The following is a 19,995-nucleotide window of genomic DNA, read 5'->3' on the forward strand; positions in this document are numbered from 1 at the left end:
TATGAGAATGAGTAAATAGTAAATAATAAGTGAGATATGAGAATGATGAATGATACTAAATAAGTGGAATAATAGTGGAACCAGTAAACAGATGGTAATCAAGAAAGAGAAGAGAAAAAAATCCAGCAGTGGTTGACGTCAGCTTGAGCCGAGAGTGGTCTAGCTTTGCCAGACCTTCCTCTACAGCATTGCGGAAGAGGGTCTGGTTAGTACACACAGTCCACATAGCATGTCCTTCTTGCAAATATTGAATACATTGGGCTCTTAGGATCATTATTTAGTCACCTCCAATTTCTACAATGCCAACACTTATAGGTAGGCTGCCATAATATGCAGAAACAGGAAAGGGAAAAGGTGATAATAATATTAACATATTTTTACTATTTCAATCGTCATTTTCACTTCATGCAGAACTTTGAACCTAATTGTGGTGTATATTTAATAATTAGTTTAATCCACAACTTTCTTAAGTAAAGATGGTATTAAACTGCACCAGACAAAAAAAAAAAAAGTGCTAATCTTCAAAAGGATAAATGATTGCTGGAATGATATCTGATTATGTAAATAACCGCTCCTCAAGGGGATAATGTGGTAAAAGAGATGAGGAAGGTGATTAGAGCCTCATGGATAGTTAACATCAAGAATGAAGGGGAGGAACAGCGCAAGATTAATGGACCAGGAGTCTGCTGCAAAGCGGTACGGGGCCTTTGAGGGAGCTTTTATAGCCGAAGACTCGGGGAGATGACTTCATCTCACATACTGTATGGCTTGGGGACTATTACATGAGACCTAATTGGAATCATGTGGAGCTATAATTGAAGAACGATGACTTGCACATCATCACTCAGTAAGTAAGTCACTTACCTTTTTTCTTGCTGAAAAGCAGATTCTCCAGACATGGTTTAAACACAGTGTGAGGCATTATTAGAAGGCATTTTACACCAAAATAGTTAATATGCTCTCTAAGATGCCAGCAGCGCCACTAATAACCCACTAATTCTCTTTGGGCAACATATTGGAAAATGTTCCCTTCCAAAGTCCTGTCAAAGCTCGATTTTAATTACCTATAATTTCCAGCGTGATGTAGAGTCTCTTATTAGCTTCATCTTTCCAGCTGGTAGCCCCTGTCAAAAAATGGCAATGCACATTATACCATATAGCCTACCTCTTTAAATAGATGCACTCGGCTTTGGCGAATCTTTCATCTCTGGATAACATACCCCCCCAAAGGAAAATAAAAATGATACTCTGCTCGCAAAAAGTTTCACAAAATAAGCGCTGTGCTCCAGTAAACTCAAGCTGTCATGCACTTCAGAGGGAAACAGCAAGGATTTGTTGATGCCACTGACATTAGCCTTATTGAAAGGACAGCAGTGGAAGGCGGGTGTCGAGTCTTGAAGCGGTTTTGTTGGGAGGGAGGATTAAAAATAGATCAGGTTTGAAAATACAACTTCTACCACCAGTGCGTGTGAAAAGGCACACACGGTGTCAGCGGTGTGTGTGTGTGTATTTATTTCAGTGTGAAGCCGGCAAGTCCCCACTGTGGATCTTATTCAACATGAGATTGTCTGGAATACGACTCTAAGTGACACTGATGAGGGGCCCAATGGTGTCTGCTCTCAAATCCTCAAACAAGGGCTAAGTCCCGCTGCATTATTTCCCTTGAACAACAACCGAGATAAGTAATCCTTATCAGTTGAGTTCTGGGTGTCATGATTTTTAAAACTCTAGTGTCTGCTTGCAGGGGAAAAGAGCAAAACAGGCTGTCTGATCATGACGCATAGCTCATGTATCCGCTCTGCACTCTGTGCTTTTTCTTGTTTTTATGTAATAGCTCACTGGCAATCGCCTTGTTTTTTCTATGTTAGCGAGAAACTTAAGACAATAAGTGAGACACAAGGTGAAAATGACGCATTAATGCGCGCAATCCAGTTTCTTTTTCCCCTGACCAGCCACTTTCGGGCTGCCCCCGACCTCTCCTTCCTGCAGAAATGAAACTTCCACAGCTTCCCCACATCTGTATTATTCATACGTGTCGCCATGTTGTTCACACACATTTGTAAATAACTATGTATATTTGATGGGCTTTGTGCTGAAAGCGTTAATAATTTAGCATGTTCCCCTCATGCAATAAAAAAGCCGACTGACTATGTTCAACTGCTTTGCCCTTTTGTGGCGCCTAATTTAAAGACTGGCGGGCGTTACCGTGCAGAGTGTGTTAACAGCTCATCAAAGCTAATATTTTTCAGCCGTGCTTTGCCAGCCTTATCTCCCGCTGAGCAGGAGTGGATGCCTAATGCTTTTTAAAAACAGTGTTCTGAAGGTGTTGAGGCAGAGATGGAGAAAAACACCCTCTTTGCTGCAGAGAATTGTGCCTGATGTGCAGTCGTCTACTTTTCCGCTGACTGCGCTCGAACCAGAGGAGGTATCTGCACACATACTAATGTTCCAGTGAAATCAGGAAGGAGCTGAAAAAAGTGTAATGCCGTGGCGTCTTCTCCCTCAAATAAACCCCAATGCAGACGCCCCTGCATGTCATCCCCACTCTCTCTCCTTATTCATGTCTTCAGCTGTCCTATATTAATAAAAAACCCAATTCCCTTGTTTCCCATGCTGCGCTGAAATCAGGTTGTTTTTTAAAGCTCTGATTGGAGGTAATCTCAATTCATGCTGATGATCTGTCTGTCTCTCTCCCGCTTTGGCTTTTTGCTATTCATGCCACTCATTTATGCAGTGCACTCGAGTGAGTTTTGCCAGCGCAGCAGTGAGGTTAGCAGTGAGGTTCACTTAACAACTTGAGTGCACTGTACAAACTGGGAGCGTTGTGGAATCTCGGCTTTGCCAATTAAGAATGTTGGCAGAAAGTTGCTCGCTCAGCAGACGGAAATCTGTGATGCATTCTCAAATAGCTGTGTCCTACCAGTCGACTCATTAAACAAGCGTCGACTTTTGACATGAAGGACTACATAAATACCGCCGAGTGTGAAACACAAGCGTAAAAGTGAGCGCTCCCATATCTTCAATTATTTTAGAAAGAAAATAAATGACATACAGTGAGAGTGCAAATGAAATGCCTGTGACTAAAGTGGCATCTGCCAAGTGAACCTGTAAGCCGGGCCCTCATTCTGTTAATGCCACAAGGGTGCATGCTGTCTGCCACTAACACTAACCATTACTGTCATCATGCCTTGTGGAGCTCTAATTGCTGTTTTCTAATACATCCTTGCTCCCTGAATTAGCCACAGTGACATTTGAAACTTTGCCACAAGCCATTCACAGCTTCCTTTTAATGTGCCTCTCTCTCTCTGCTGTCACTCATTCGTTCGCAAGAAATGATCAAACACATAGCCTCGCCGCGCCTAAACCTTCTTCTTTGCAGCCATATCGCCACCAACATTTGTTGTCTTCTTGTCTTGTCTTACATCTGTATGATGTTGCCAATTGGGAGTGTGTGTGTGTGTGTCAGTGGGTGTTGGGTAATGATCAGGTTTAAACGATGGGAAGGAGGGGAAGCTTCTGTCGTTTGAGGGGCGACTTCGGCACTTGCATGGGTGTGTTATGTGTCTGCATTGTTCTCCCTGTCATGACAATGCAATAGAAGGGTTGTGGTAGACAGGTATTACTGTCTCACTGTCTCTTTTCCATCCTTCCATCTGACTGCTTATTGAGTCATTCTAGATGAAAGACAGGGAAACTCAGGCTGAAATCCGGTGATGTCCCGCAGGGCTGCGCGGCGGTGGGAGTGTCAGTAAAATAGTCCCTTGTGTGAACTCCTGTTGTTTTCTTTAACCCCACAATTTAGCAGAAGTAAACTTCATATTCATATTTACTTAGTTTTTTTTCCATCTCCCTCCTGGGGAAACCCCCGCCACAGCCTATACACACTATCCCCATTCAAAATGAATGGAACGTTGGGTTGGGTACCTAACCCTGTACTTTTACTCATCATCGTGCCAGTACATCTTTCCATAAGTCGTCGTCATTTATGCTACTGAACACTCGCTCACTAAACAATAAAATCTCCACTCATACAGGACATCATAACTGACAGGAAACTGGATTTCCTGTGTCTGATTGAAACTTGGCAGAACCAAATTGACTTTTTTGCAATTAACCAAGCTCCCCCCAAGGCTATAGTTACATTCAAAAGCCCCGTAGTTCTGGACGTGGTTGGGGACTGGCTGTTATACATCATACAAATATTCAGATAAAAGAATTTCCAGCACACACCTCTTCATTTGAGTGCATTCACCTTGCTCTGTCTGGGCCTCGGCAGCTACAGGTGGTCCTTGTCTATCGCCCACTTAAGCCATCTTCTAGCTTCCTGCCTGAGCTTTCTGACCTTCTTGCTCTGATTTGCCCCACCTCTCCACTACCATCCTACTTGGTGACTTTAACATCCATGTTGATTCCAGAGATGCTCATGCTGCAGAATTCTTGTCACTACTGGACTGCTTTAATTTTACACAGCATGTTAATGGCCCCACTCATGCTAAAGGTCATACACTGGACCTGGTTTGCTCTACAGGTATAACTCCCACCCAGCTACAAACTCTTGACCTGGCTAGTTCTGATCTCCTTGCTGTCACCTTCTCTGTTTCTGCGCACACACGCAGGAAATGTGTTAAAGGACCATTGCATATCAGAAATCAAACAAGTGTGCACATCAAACTATCCTGTACCCTTGCAGGCCATCTTACCAGCAATCCCCCAAACTGCACAGTTGATGACTTGGTTAATCACTACAACCTAGCCCTGTCATGTAGCTTGGACTCTGTAGCCCCCCTCATCACTCGACCCTGTCTCTTCTCCTGTCCCACTCCCCCGGTTCACCTGCTGAACTCCACCGCTGAAGGCCAACAGGGGGAGGCTGGGGAGATACTATAAAAATCTGGCCTCACTGTCCGCCAGGAAGCCTACAAAAACCATGTAAGAGCTACAAAAATGCTCTGTCCTGTGCAAAAAAAACTACGACTCAACACTCATTGGCAACCACAAAATCAACCTAAACAGCTTTTTTCCACTATCAACCGCCTACGTTGTCCACCTGACCCTCCTCACCCTCTGACGCTGCTGGCCCTGCCCCAGGTTCCCGGAACATTTCCAGAAAAAGGTTGAAACCATCCACCAGCAAATTTCAACTGTCCACCTGCTCCCACCCAACTACACTGTTGCTGGGCCATAAACTCTTCAACTGGCTCCCCGTCCCAGACTGCCTCTCCTCTTTCTTAATAGGGTCAGGGTCCAATGCAGGATCCAATGCCGACTGCCTGGTCAAGGCGTGTCTTCCACTCTATGTCAAATCAGCAACACCTTGCTGTCTTATGGAGTGGGCCCCAACAGCTTAAAACTGCGGCGGTGATCCCACTCTCAAAAAACCTGGCCTGGGCCCAGATGATCCAATCACTATTTTCCCATCTCCAACCCCACCTTGTACAATGCAAGTTATTGGAAAAAGCTGTGGCAGCCCAACTCAACCATCATATGCTACATCCCAAACCTCTACGAGCCATTTCAATCTGGATTCCGGGCAACCCTTGCACAGAAACTGCCTCAGAAATCACAAATGACCTTCTCATGGCAGCTGACTCTGGCCATGTCCCCCATCTTTAAATTTTCCTTGACCTCTCTGCAGCCTTCGACACGTCTCCCACCCCATTCTTCTCACTTGCCTCTCCGAACTCATGGCCTCACTGGTAAATGTGTATTCTTGGGTTTTAATCCTTCTCCCCAACAGGCAACAATACTCACCCTTGGGGCACCCCTTTGATTGCCCCATCCCAGGAGTCCCTAAAGGGATCGTGTTTGGGCCCCACTATTCATACTACATCTCCCCCTTGGATGATCCCGAAACAGGGACTCCTTTTCCCTGCTACGGGGTATACCCCTCTACACACACTCCTCTTTTTCCCCCTTCCCCATGCCCTTATAAACTGGATAAACACAGAACTGAGGGCCGTAACCTCCTAAAACCATAAGCAAAACAGAACCTGTGTTTCCCCCAAAGTCACTTCTCAAAGGTTGGTGATATCACATTGGGTGTGGTGGCTCTCAATTTCTGCATCCCCCCAAGTACCACCGGCGTCTTAAAGGGCCCACCCTTCCTTTTCCCAAAACACCAAAAAAAACTAAACTGCCTTTTCCTCTCAAACACTCCAGACTCCGCAGTGGCTTTCCAAACTGTACTGAGACCCTCATCCTTCCTTTATCACCTCCCACTTTACCGCAAGGATCCTTTTTGGTCTTCCTACAAGTCTACTGTACTTCAGTATTTTCCAACCAGCTAGGGTGCTCCCCCAAACAAAAATTGGACTTCACATCACTCCCATCCTGAAGAAGCTCCACTGGCTGCCAATTAAGTCCCGGATCAAATATAAAATTCTCCTACTGACATACAAATCTCTCCATGGACTTGCACCTCAGTACCTAAAAGATCTGGTCCACCCATACATTCAGTCACGGTCCCTGCGGTCCTCTGACAAGGACCTGCTTGCTGTCCCTAATTCCAGGCTCCGGACATTTGGTGACAGAGCCTTCTGCGTCAGTGCACCATCGCTCTGGAGGCGCTATATAAGTCAAAGTTATTATTATTAAAACTCAACTTCAAAACCAAAACCTAGCAGTGTACATGTGGCCTCAATATGAAGCCAGATCCCTGAATTTGAAGTCAGAATTCTGACTCTTTACTCTGAATTCTGAGTTTAAAGTTAGAATTCAGAGATATAATGGCAGAATTCACCTTACTACTGATATAAATTAAACATACATCATCTTAAGCGGCATCTAAACAAATGGAGACATCACTCTCCTGAATAACAGGAGTGAAAAGTATGTGTACGGGTTTACGCCAGACAGAAGCTTTTATGCCTTTTGTGTACAAATCTTAGGCACATGCAGGGTTCCTCTGCTGAGCTTTTCACTGTAGCTGCTCCTGACTGATAATCACTTCACAATCACTTCCACTACAGTGCAGTTGTGCTGACGGAGAAAATACTATTGTGTATGCGCAGTCGGGCTCCGTATGGGTATGCTTTATGACACCGATCCAAGCAGAAAACGATGATTCACATAAACGTTAAAGCTCTGACAGCTGAGGCGACAAAATGGAGCTCTTACACTTCACAACTTAGGACAAATAACTTGTTAGAATAATGAAAAAAAGTCAATTCCATTAGTGTTGCCTGTGCTTTTAATAGCTCCGTCTGCCACCTTTCCTCTTCATCAGTTAGGGGCTGTGACTCAAAGATAATTATTTTCATTATTTTGTGGACACAGTGAGTGAGTAACAGCGCTGTGTCTCTATCTCCAGGGGCAAGGAGTTTGGTCATGACGTGGACTTTATCGTGACCACACCGGAGCCGGGGAGAGAGAAGAGTCTGCTACCCAACGTTATTAACGGACTGAAAAAGCAAGTACGTATTATATGTTGTTTCCCTTTTTTTTTCAATGAAGGTAGAGTAATGAGGATGTTTAGCCTTGTTGATCATCATTTGTGGACAAAATATACTTATTAGGTGGTATTATTGGAAAAACAACTGCTGTATAGATGTATTTTGAAGGGAAAATTTGAAGAACAACATATTAAAATAAACAGTACTGCAGATATCCTCTTAAAACCAGTGTGTTTAGTGCTTGCGTTACACAGGGATGGTCAACCAGTTCAGCAAAAAGAACCAACCCCTCCCCCCACACCCTAAAAAAGAGCCACATCCACATCCACGCTACAGCAACAGTTGCTTCAGATCTAGGGGGCGGCTGTGGCTCAGTGGTGGAGCGGTTGCCTGCCAATCGAAAGGTTGGTGGTTCGATCTCTGGCCCTGCAGTCCCACGTCAAAGTGTCCTTGGGCAAGACACTGGACCCTGAGTTGCCCCTGGTGCTGCGCATCGTGTGTGAGTGTTTATCTGATGAGCAGGTGGCACCTTGTACGGCGGCCTCGGCCACAGTGTATGAATGTGTATGAATGTGTGTGAATGGTGAATGCGTCCTGTATGATGTAAAAAGCGCTTTCAGTAGTTGTTAAGACTAGAAAAGTGCTATATAAATACAGCACATTTACATCTAATGACATTCATAATACATAGCAGTTTTTTTTTTCTCACCTTGTCCGTGGGAAAGCTTTGTTATCCACAATCCATTTCCTGTTTGTGGCCACTGAAAGCGACTCCTTTACACTGCTTATTTCAGTGTACGAAACACTGATTCACAGACACAAGTCAACATTGACATTAGCTTGTGTGCAGACCGTTTATTAACATTGGGATATCTGTCTGTGAGCACTGTTTTCCTATTTTTTTAAGGTGGTTAGTGGCTATTTTTTTACCACAGCTTGCAAAATCTGTCCTCAAAACTCTGGTGCGTTCTGTTTTTATTTGAAAACTGATTGGTCCATTTATTGACAGTATTGGCAGATGCATTTAAATGTGTTTGGAGGCGCAGTTATCACATTTTTTATTTTACTTGTGATAAGTCCAGTCACACTCTGTTTGAACTCTGCTTTATATTTAAGGTTAAATTAATAGAACTGTTCAGGTCCATCTGGGCTGGTGGAGCCCGCTGTTACCGTAGATTAATTAGATTAATTACCGTTAATTAGATTAATTACTGTAGATTAACCTTAGTTATCTTGTACCTTTACCTTTATCCATTTTTAAAATGTTCTTTAGGGCCAAATCAAATGTTTTATAGTCACAAATCATCTTTAGCAGGTTGGCTTGGTTCCAGACTTAAACCTCTTATATGTGCGTTTAATATTATGTTAGTCTCGCATTGCCAGACCTTCCCCCACAGCGCTGCGGAGGAGGGTCTGGCTAGTCCATACAACGCTCTGGAATGGGAGAAATCTGGTCTGATCTGATCTGGTTTATTGGCATTTCTTTAAACCAATCACAATGGGGGCGCCAAGCACCGGACAGAGTAATGGTGTTGCTGCAAAATAGATTCAGGAAGGAACTTGTCTTGGTGGAACATGTGTACGTTCAAAAGAAGTTGTAGTCGTGCAACAGAGAACTCAGATTGGACAGATAGTCCAGCTAGCTAGCTGTCTGGATTCACCCTGCAGAGATCTGAGGACCATAGTCCTCAGAAAACGAAATTTGAGAAAGTGGAAGTGGACCGGACATCCGGCCAAAAAGAGTGACATCCGGCATCTGCCGTTGATACAGACTAATGAAACGTCAATTGAGATATTGAATAGTGAAAATTACTTCCGGAACCAGAGCCGTTCTCTGTTAAATTCAATGTGACACTGCCAAGGTATTTCTGCTACTAAATTATTATTATTTTTACCCCACCTAGTTTGAACTTAGCCGTGCTGACAATTGCACTAACTGTACCAAAGAGGGCTAGCTAACGCTAGTAAGCTGGGTTGCTAACCCTACGTACTGTAATCTAGTAAAGCAAACTATAACATCATCGCAAATTGAAGGGACAAACGCTTATTAAATTACATAAAACAGGAAAACATGACATAAGGAGCAGAACGGGACATAACCTCTTGAAGGTAACCTCTTGCATGCATGAAGTATATCTTTCAATACAAGGTGGTCACTTTTCCAACTTTCAGAAATGTCCTTGGAAGCTCACAGCAGCCCTTTTTTCATAAAACTTAGAGAGAAAGGTGGTCCAAGGCTCAGCCGATTTTTTTTTTGTCGCCTTTAATGGAAAGAGATTGGGAAAAGGTGAGTGAATGAGGTGAAAGAGAAATGGTACAATTTGGCAAGTGACTTCAAGAACTTTTAGCCGGGCTTTCAAGGACAGTCCGCAGCCCCTTAATGGAAAATGGATCCAAAAAGGAGGGAAAAAAAAGAAGAGGAAGAATGTGGAAGAGAGACAGACAGATGTCGTCTGATTACAGCAAAGAGACAGTGAGTAGAAAGTGAGAAAATGTGGGAGCGAGTGATAAAACGCAGCGACAGACAAAGTTAATGGCAGGCTATGTTTACTTTCAGATAATGGTCTAATTATTGGCTGTACTCAAACGATGACAACGATTTGCTGCTAATGTTACAGTAATGTGACAAATGTCAATGAGCTCCAGAAGTGTCTCATTAAAACCCAGTGCATGTAAACACATGTATCTAATTACATTAAACAGAGGTCCTAATCACAAATTGTGCAAACAGGAGTCCAGCATGTTCATTTTTACACCCACTACTTTTACCTAGTCCAGCTTTCCGGCTTTACAATATTAAATAACAATGGAAATTACAATGACAATGCACTTTTTGCATTTAAAGGAAAGTGGAAAAATTCGAATTGATTTGATGTGTGATGCATACATTCAGCCCTGAGCGAAGGAAGTAGCGCCTGCAAGTTCAGTTATACAAACATTGATTGGATGTGCAATTAGATGTCTGGCATGCGTGACTCACAAGGAAAGAAATAAATGTTACTTTCAACATTTTGTTTTTGGAGGGGGGTGTACCAGTGGGCCAGAAGACCAACACTAGTCAAGCATCAATAACATCTAAAAAAGCAGCAGAAGAAGAAAACAGCCATGAATACCCACAATAAAGTGCAAAGTGACCAGACATGTTCGAATAAATGATCAACATCTCTTCCATTGTAACACAAACTCTCCCTATCAGCATCAGAGACATCATCATCATCACAATCATCATCTTCCACAGAAAACCCATCAAATGGCTAACAAAACTACACACTTTGCTAAGTGAATTGAGGGGTTACTACCTCCTCCCCCCGGACAGAGTACACAAGTGAAATGGCTGTTACTCTTAAAGCAACACCAAAGAGTCTTTTGAATCTTAAAGTGCCCATATTATGAAAAAAAAATCACTTCTCTGGGATTATTTTGTGTCTCTGGTGCTTCCACATGCATACAAACCGTGACGGAGGTAACAGAAGGACCCAGATGCAAAGCTCAATAATGAATACATTAATTGTATAGCGAAGTGAGAAGTGGGGAGGTGGACGCCAGGGACAGGGAAGCGCTGACGGGAAAGCTGGGGAGCCTAGTGGGTGAGAGCACTCGGGAAAGGCGTTAGAGACCCGGGACGAGGAACCGAGAGGAGACACTGGGACCGGAAGCTGGTTCGGAGACAGGTTGATGCAGGGTGCCGAGGGAGGGAGACCGAGGGAGGAAGCCAGCTGACCGGAGACAAGATTTAGGAGTAGTGGTAGAGGCTAGAGAGAAAAAACAACAACAGTAAACATGTACCTCAGAGAAAGCCAAGGTACAAAGAGCTTTTAGAAGGTTCACCAACGTAGCAGAAGAAACGATGAAAGCGAAGAGTGGTTGGAGAGCCGGGGTTGATAAACTGTAGTTGGTTGTACATGGCAGGCAGGTGTGAGCGGCGGGAGCAGGTAATCAGAGATGGGATGCAGGTGTGTGAAGTCAGCTGGTTTCGAGGGAGTCAGGGAAAAGCAAAACACAGTATGGCCGACAAGACAGGACAGCAGACAAAAACTCATGGCCAGCCAACCCCAACCACACTCCAAACTTGGAAAAAAAAAACATCCATGCTGTTTTGAGTGAGATACGGTTTCTGAATGTCCTCTGTCTTCAGTCTCCGGGTGAGCTGTTCAAAATCTGCATGGCTAACTGTAGCATGCTAGCTTGTTCTTAATGGCAAAACACTGCTACAACACACACTAGTTGACCATAATCTCAAAAAGTGGCCCTCGTCTAGAAGAAGTTTCCCAGCTAATCCTGCCTTGTACTGACCAAAGTTGGATAAAGAGTTATCTAGCTGATGGGATCTTATTTAGCTACTGAGCATGTGTGGCTCCCAACAAAGATAGTATAGAGGGGAGACGTCTTACTCTGTAGCTAAAACAGAGACCTAAACACACAGGGTGAAAACAGGATCTGCAGCAATAGAAGTAGAACAAAAATATGGTGTTTTTTGAAAATAAAACCGTGGAAACCAATTCTGGTAAAACCTCAAAATACTATTATGAACCTGAAAAAGAGCATAATATGGGCACTTTAAAATGATGTTTACAAAATTGTTTAAGTGGTTCATCAACTTGTAACGATTCTTACTTACTTAAGTGGTTCCAATGAGACAGCGGTAATGCACAATTCCGCTTCCAACCTGTAGGGGGACCAAAGAGGAAAAGTGCTCTGGTGTTGCTTTAATCACAGGGAATCTGAACCTAGAGCCAGAAGCCATACACCCTGTTATAATAAAAATAGAAATAATTATTTTGGCCTTGCCTTTTGAGATTCTTGAAGCAGACTTTAAAGCAGTGGTTCTTTTTCTCTGGTTCCCCCCTTTTAAAGCTGTAGAAATGTTTCATACTACCATTCAATGCACGTGTTTATCTTATCACATTTGTATTAACTGATGTTTGAGGAAACTAGTAACTAAAGGAGCCAAGTAGAATTGTATGAACAAGAACATGAACGCTATGTTTCCACATGTTTGTCATTTGTTTCTGGCAGAGTTTAAACATACAAAAGACAATGGGCCCTTCTCTTATACTAAAGGATTAACTGGAGAGCAAGATAAGCTTTGACTGCTTAATGTGGATCACCAGTTATTCTTTTCATCCCTGTCACAAATAGGTCTATTTTGTACTGTATTTAGATGTTTTTATTTATTTACACATTTTTACAGACATTTTGAATGGCCATGCCTGGAAAAGCACAGGTGGAACTAATAACATACATGTTTCTGGTCCTGTAGTTTTTGCAATGCAATGTATGTTATTAGTTTAGATTAGTCCAAATGTGTATTTGGGTCATTATAAAGGATAATTTGGATATTAAGAAGTAGGGTTGTATAAGGTACATATACATTATCAGTGTATTAGCTACAGTAGATGGCTCCCAGTTTAGAGAATCAGGCAGGTGCACAGGCATGGAAGCTAAGCAATGCACTGCTTTGAACAGGGGCAGCAGGTAACGGATTTTAGCCCCCCCAAAAAATCAATATATCTTATTTAGGTGTATTCTATATTTAGAGTATTTTCACTGCTTTGCTTTTCCGTCAGGCAGTGCTGTCCCACCGGGAACTGAAGCCGTTATCTCCATCCACGCTCTCTTCAAAACCACCAGACTCCGATGACAAAAACAGTAATTCAGCCTTGCAGAACACAGGAGTTGTTGGTCTACTTCTGGCTTGACCGGTTAGTTTGTTTGTGTTATTGTGTCACTTAGGGTTAGTTCAAAAGTTACATCGTAACTCAATGAATGAAAATGATGTTTTTCCACTGAGTGGTATCTACTCGACTTGCCTCAACTCTACTCGCCTTTTATGGTTTTCCATTACAAAAAAAAGTCCCTGGTTCCTGCTAACAGGTACTTTTTTTAGTACTACCTCAGTCGAGGTTCCAAGCGAGCTGAGGCGATACCAAAAGGTGACGTGAAAACCTGCAGACTACTGATTGGTCAAAGAGAATTGTCAATAAAAAACAGTATAAATTAGAACACTGCATCATCATTGTGTCCTGAAAAAAACATGCCATATTTAAATAGGTTCGCCCAAAAATTAGTTTTTGAAACTACATTTGTAGGTACCATTAATGGAAAAAAACGCCATAAGCGATCGAGGAAGCGGTGAACCTGTGACTCCTGTGATCTGCAGGGTTAAGCTACTGTTTTTTAAATCGTTTTCACAGCACAGTGACTTGACATTGAAAGCGTTATGGGTCTCTATAAACACCCCTCCTCCATATTCCGGCCGTGATGCATAAACTTTAGTCAAGCGTACTGTACAAAAAAAAAAAAAAAACATCACCGTGGCAAACTTTCTTGTAATGTCCTGAGGTGTGAAATTCTGTCTCATAGAATTATAAATCACTGCGTGGTATTTTGGCATCTAACAAGCCTCCATTCCCATGTATCTGTTACTCTATAACTAAGCTTTCTGGGTCATACTCTGTAGCTCGTTGCATTCAATGCCCATTAAGAAAATCAGCCTTATTGTGACCTGTCTAAACTGTGTTAGTGGTATATTTAAGCATGTAGGTTTTCAATTATCATTCTTCTATTCTAAGGATTTTAGAGGCTTAATTTGAGGTCATTTAATCCCACATTTCAGAATAGATGGGAATTTGTCTATCCATTAGAAGTGTCTTACAAATAAAGTGAATAAAGTGGTTTGAAGGTAACACTGTATCACAAAAATAGATAAGCTGACATGTGTGAGGACAAGAGGAAAAGAATAAAAGAGGAGTTATTGTGATGTTCAGAGAGACACTTTGGGTACACACTTGTGTTTGTGTGTACCAATGGTTGTCTTACTTGTTCAATAATTGAACAAAGCCTCATTTGACCTAAATTTATTGGACTTGTCATGTGTGCAGTCCCCTCCATCATTATCGGTCATGATTCCCTAGATATCACCCAGATATCAAACTGGATTAATTAAAATGGAAGGATAGCTGTTCAGTAAGATGGTCAACTGAATACTTACACTAAATTGAGGTGTGTGCCAATCACACCACTGAGATTATGTCTACCTTTAGAGTAGCTTTACCCTGCCAAAATATCTGTATGAGTAAAGTCCCAATTAATGTCATAAAGACAGTTATTATATCATAATTTTCCACCGAATGAGATGACATGTTACAGCAGCACTGGATCTGCAAAGGCTGATTCAAATGCACAGAGGTGGAATGTAACTAGGTATATTTACTCTAGTACTGTACTTTAGTACAAATTTGAGGTACTTTATTTGAGGCTTTTCCTTTCTACTTCTACATTTCAGAGAGAAACTTTTTACTCCTCTACATTAATCTGACAGCTTTAGTGCCTACTTTACACATTAAGACTTTTGCATACAAAACACATGTAGTTAATAAAATACACTGTATTATTATCAATTAACTACCGAGCTGAAATGATTGGCTGATTAAACTCTTAGTTGATTGACAGAACTGTTTGGAGGTTTTCAAGTTTCTAAAATGTGAGGGCTTTTCTACATTGAGTACTTTATACTTACATATATGCTTATAATTAAGTAACATTTTAAGGATTTGAGTACTTCTTTCACCAATGCAAATGCATTTTGGACAATATCACTTACCAAAACTGTACAGTACATGACTTTCTGTAAAAAAAACAACCAAAAAACAAGGCAGAGATTTGTCAACGGAGCTTTCTCCCTCAGATAAATGCCTGGTTGGAGAAGGTCATCAGAGGAGACAGGTGTTTGATGAAGAGCATGGCCGCGCTGTCTTGTCTTGCTTTCGGCTTCTTTTTTTGTCATCGCTGGGTTTAAAAAATAAAATAAAACCCTTCCGTCTCTTTTTCATCCACACCTCCACATGCTTCCTCTCCTTCAGCGGTCCGTCTAGCGGTAATTACCTCCTACTTACTGTACGTTATCGCGGGTAGCTCTCACCTCTGGCAGCCACTTACGCTCACCATAGGTGGAAGGGAACGAGGTGGAGGTGCGACATTATGTGTGAAGGGATTTGTGAGAGTGAATTAGGCGGGTAGGGCAGGTGTTAGAAAAGGCTTCAGGAGCTGAAGAAAGGACGGAAGTATTCAGATCCAAGTACTAACACCACACTGTAAAAGATACTCAGTTACAAGTAAATGTCCTGCATTGAAATGTTGCTTAAGTATAAGTATGTAAGTAAAAAACCCTCCCAATTTTTAAACTATCCAAATAGTTCTGTCAATCAACTGAGTGTTTCATGTTTAATATCATAGTGGGGGGAATCTGTGTGTCCTCCACCAGGGCGTCCTAATTTGGATTCTGACACATTTTTCTGCACCAATTTATGGTGGAAATACCTTTTATGTAGCCTATGCGAGGAAAAAAAACAAATGAAAATTCTAAATATATACCAATTATAATGGAAATATGTTGTTACGTGCCATTGTACATTTTTAAGAGGGTATATGGAAATCCTGGAGCTTTCTTAGTGGGTATACCCGTGTGTCACATAAACCACCACTGGACTCAAGTAAAGCACAAGTACCTCAAATGTCTACTTCAAGTGCTCCTATTATGCTCATTTTCTGGTTCATAATTGTATTTAGAGGTCATAACAGAATAGGTTTACATTTAAAAAAAAAATTGTTTTACTGCACATCTCCTCTTTTCACCCTGTGTGTTGAGCTGTTTTAGCTACAGAGTGAGACATCGCACTTCTGTTCCATCTTTGTTGGGAGTCAAACATGCACAAAGGAAAGGGAAAAAGCCAAAAAGTATAATATGAGCACTTTAAGTACAGCACTAAAGTTCCATAAACGTACTTAGTTTGATTCCACCAGTGTCGGCGTGGTGATTCTTCTCAGCGGGCTGGATAAAACGGGGGCTGCAGAGGGGACCGGTCCGCGGGGACGAGGACACAAGAGACAATGATTAAGTGGAGGTAGCGGGAGGTTGACTCTAAGTCGTGTAACCTTGTCATCTGCAATCAAGCCCCCCCGGGGGCCCACGTGTCTTCCCTCTGGCCCAATATTGTGGCCACCCCCCCGCCCACACCAACTCCTTCAGCCACCCCTCCTCGGCCTGCAGCCTGCAGGGAGTTAAAAATACATCTATCTAGGAACGTCCTTGCGATAACGGGTTCATCATTTTTTTTCTAACCCCCCCCGCTGATATTCTGAAAGCATAACTTGGGGGCAAAAGCAAGGTCAGCCACCAGCTTCTGTGGCAGACAGATGAGATTCAGCTTGGCCCCGGTAATGGTAACATAGAGACGGAGGGAGCCATATTTCATCCTCCAATCGTCTATTATCTCTGTCTCTAAATACTAGCGCTGCGATGATATGCTTTTGTCTCGATTTAATTGTTTCACAAGACATGGGTGCCGATATGATTTGAGTTGCGGTTTTCATTTATTGCGATTCTAAAGGTATATTGCGATTCAATAGCATTGAGTATTGCGATTTTCTTTTCCTTCTTTATCCAAAAGTAAAGTTGAATAATACCCTTCTAGAGACAATATATCATGAGACATTTCTAAAAACTAATTGAACATTGAACATTTGGTCAGTGGGACATTTATTTTACTTAAAATTAATACATAACCAAGTAAGTACATAATGGAAATTCTGCATTTTCTTCTTTCGCTCTGTTTTGCTGGATGTGATGTAGTCGCCGTCGGTGGTACCGTATAAGCAGGAAATATTTAGGCGATGATCATTGGTATGAAATGTATGAAAAATATCGCCAAAATGAATCCAGATTCATACATAGATCAGTTTTCTTTACCCACCCATACCAATAGTGCTGCTTTCTGATGGCTGAGCTCTGTGTGCATTGCCATTAGAATGCCATTCAGCTGTGTCTTTACTGTTCTACATTTGGTCTATTCTTTTGGTTATATTGCAGTCACATCGAGTTTGTCACTTTGAGACCTAAATAAAATCCGAGCACCAAAGGCTACTTTGACTGACATTGAGAGGACACACATACAGACACCCAAACCGCCGCCCTTTAATTCCAGCAATCTGCCTCTTTCATTGCGCCGAAGCTGCGAATCAAAGTCGAGGCGCAGCTCAAACGGCCCTGGCTAACGCGTGTTAATCTGTGACTTGAAGGCAGGTTTTGAAGTCTCTTTCTGGGAGTCAAAGAGATTGCCAGATGAGATGAGAGCTCCTCGCGTCCCTGACAACATCGCCCTCATCCTCTGGATGCAAGAGGCTACTCGTCACTCCTCAAGGAAAGACCCTGAGTAAATTATCAAATCGAAAGAAATGAAAGCTCCGAATTTTCTTTTATGACAATTTCGAAAGTCATGTTCACTTGACTGGTCTCTGTTTTTCTTCAGCGTTGGGGGAGCAGATTATCTTCCTGCTGTCCTCCTCTGTAATTCCCTCTGTAAACAGTTCTGGTGGAATAAGCTTACTTTCAGATGCTCGCTGACATTACCTGCTGCGTTGGAGATGATTACAGAGCGCCATTGGGCTAAACAGCCCCTGGCAATACTGAGACGGGGTACTTCATGACATCCTGTTTTTATGGTGGATTTGTGAGTGTGTGTGTTTGTGCTTGTGTGTGTGTGCGCATGCGTGCATGTGTCAAGCAGAAAGGAAGAAAGAGACTGAGAGATAGCAGCTCATAGACTACATTGGATGTGTGTGTGTGTGTGTCTGTCTATGTGTGTGTGTGTGTGTGTGTGTGTGTGTGTGTGTGTATGTGTGTGTATGTGTGTGTGTGTAGGCAGGAAGGCTGCAAACTTCATTGAACAAAGGGCGTCCGTAGTCAGGTATTTAATAGTCTGTTCAACTGTCATCAGAACTTATTAATACTTTTGTCTGAAGGTGTCGACATTATTCAAGGCTTAAAGAAATCGACTGCCAGGAGGGACCAGACATATCTCCCAGAATAAGACGTGGCCTACATTTGTGGCCTCATGCATGAGATGGGTTGCAGACCTTCTCCCACAACTTGTCTCAAGTGTGGCTCGCGGGGATTTTAATTTCAGATTAGTCAGTGTTTAAGTGCTTTTATGCTGTCATTCTGGCCTCATTATCTAAGTGGGGACTGTCACTGCCTTAAGCAAAGCTATTACTGAATGTAAAGAGAACTTTAAAAAAGCCCCTCTCCATGCCTATTATAGGAAGGTGGGTGGTTATCTGTAATCACCGAGGTGGAGCGGTCCAGTGTTGCAGCAGAGGCTGACTTCGAGACTTTTTGCAAGCAATTGCGCAACAATTGAAAATAATTAAAGATGGAAAAACTTGAAGGAGGCTGGGGATTTCATTGAGATCTGCTTCGAGTGTGTCACTCAAGGTTTTCAACGTCGCAACCTTGGATTTCTCACTACCTTGTTTCTTAGTGTCCTCTGGGTTCGATGTCCTCATTTGATGTCCTGTGTAGTTCGGCAGTGAGGCAGGGGGGGAAGCCAGATTCCAAACCTAGGGGGGTCCTGCAGCAGGCTGCAGCAACTTTATGCACTATTTTCCAAGCCGATTGATAAAAGAATGTCCAAAAGCTGTAGATTTCTTTGGGAAAACATGATAGCTGCCAAGTGAAAATAGCAGTATACATCCTGTTTTCTATCTGAAGCCCAGTTCAGACCAAAGATTTGTGACGAGACGAGTTAAAACTTGCAACGCACCGTTCGGAAAAGCTGCCATTTCACACCAATGCAACAAGACGGTGTGTCATCTCCATAGAAACGACTCTTTGCACTTCCGTCCTAACATCCGACTTCCAGGCTTTTTGTAGCCAACCATTTCAGTTTTCGCCTGTAAATATGAACATGGATAATATTAGTAATAGTGAAATGCCTGCTACTGTTACATTTCTAGTGATGACTCGGCAAAAACCCGTTTTATTTCTCTGATTTACGCTACGCTCCCTCGCTTCAGTCACTCTCTAGCTTGCGGTAGGTGCATGCGATCGCATGTTGTGACACCATTAAAAGTTTGTAACAGAAATAAAATGGATTATGGATCATTTTCTTGTAGCTGACTTTACAAGCTGACTTTGCCATTGGCTGTTGAAACAGTTGAAGTCCCTTAAAACCAGCCTCAAAGTAGGGTGGAAATACGGCATAAACCGCATTACTAATCTTTACATTTTTTCCGACATTTTGCTGCAGTGGAGTTCACTCAATTCATGTTAAACTGACAAATCTGCTGCATTTTAATTGAAATGTCATAATAATGTGGACTGTAAGCAATTATGGTCTTCAGTACTCTGAATTAAATATAATATGCCAACAAAAGAACAATTATGTATGTAATTTAGGGAATAGCATAGTAGTAGTGCAGATCAATTGAAGGTATTTTGAAAATCTGAAAGATTTGAAAAAATACTTTCATGGCTGGAGCCCAAGATCCCCCCCCACCCCTCCGCCCCCGATGCTGACTAGGTGTTAAATGCTTTGTGATTAACCTCAGTCTCCGGCTGGATGGGGCCGAGTGGCTGCCCACTGCACTCACTTTCCCAATTATTGCTCTTTAAGGTGAGTGTGGCAGATTTATGGCCAGTGAGAGGAGAGTATCCCAACAATTACGCCGGACGCTGGAATCAAATTGACAATTTGTAATCTTAATCGCCTTAACCCTCCTGCATCCAGGGAGAGGCACAATCAGCCGGGCCATGCCTCGGAGGAAA

At 42.5% G+C, this 19,995-nt stretch overlaps 1 protein-coding gene across 1 annotated transcript in view; it reads left to right on the forward strand.

The window, feature by feature from the left end:
• Positions 1-19,995, forward strand: part of dntt (deoxynucleotidyltransferase, terminal) — a 106,196-nt gene that overhangs the window by 41,329 nt on the left and 44,872 nt on the right. Inside the window, 1 exon segment of the mRNA XM_032541046.1 lies at positions 7,310-7,412. Coding sequence (XP_032396937.1) covers positions 7,310-7,412 — 103 coding nt within the window.

Source organism: Etheostoma spectabile, chromosome 17, assembly GCF_008692095.1.
Source record: "Etheostoma spectabile isolate EspeVRDwgs_2016 chromosome 17, UIUC_Espe_1.0, whole genome shotgun sequence".
In the NCBI taxonomy this organism is placed as follows: domain Eukaryota; kingdom Metazoa; phylum Chordata; class Actinopteri; order Perciformes; family Percidae; genus Etheostoma; species Etheostoma spectabile.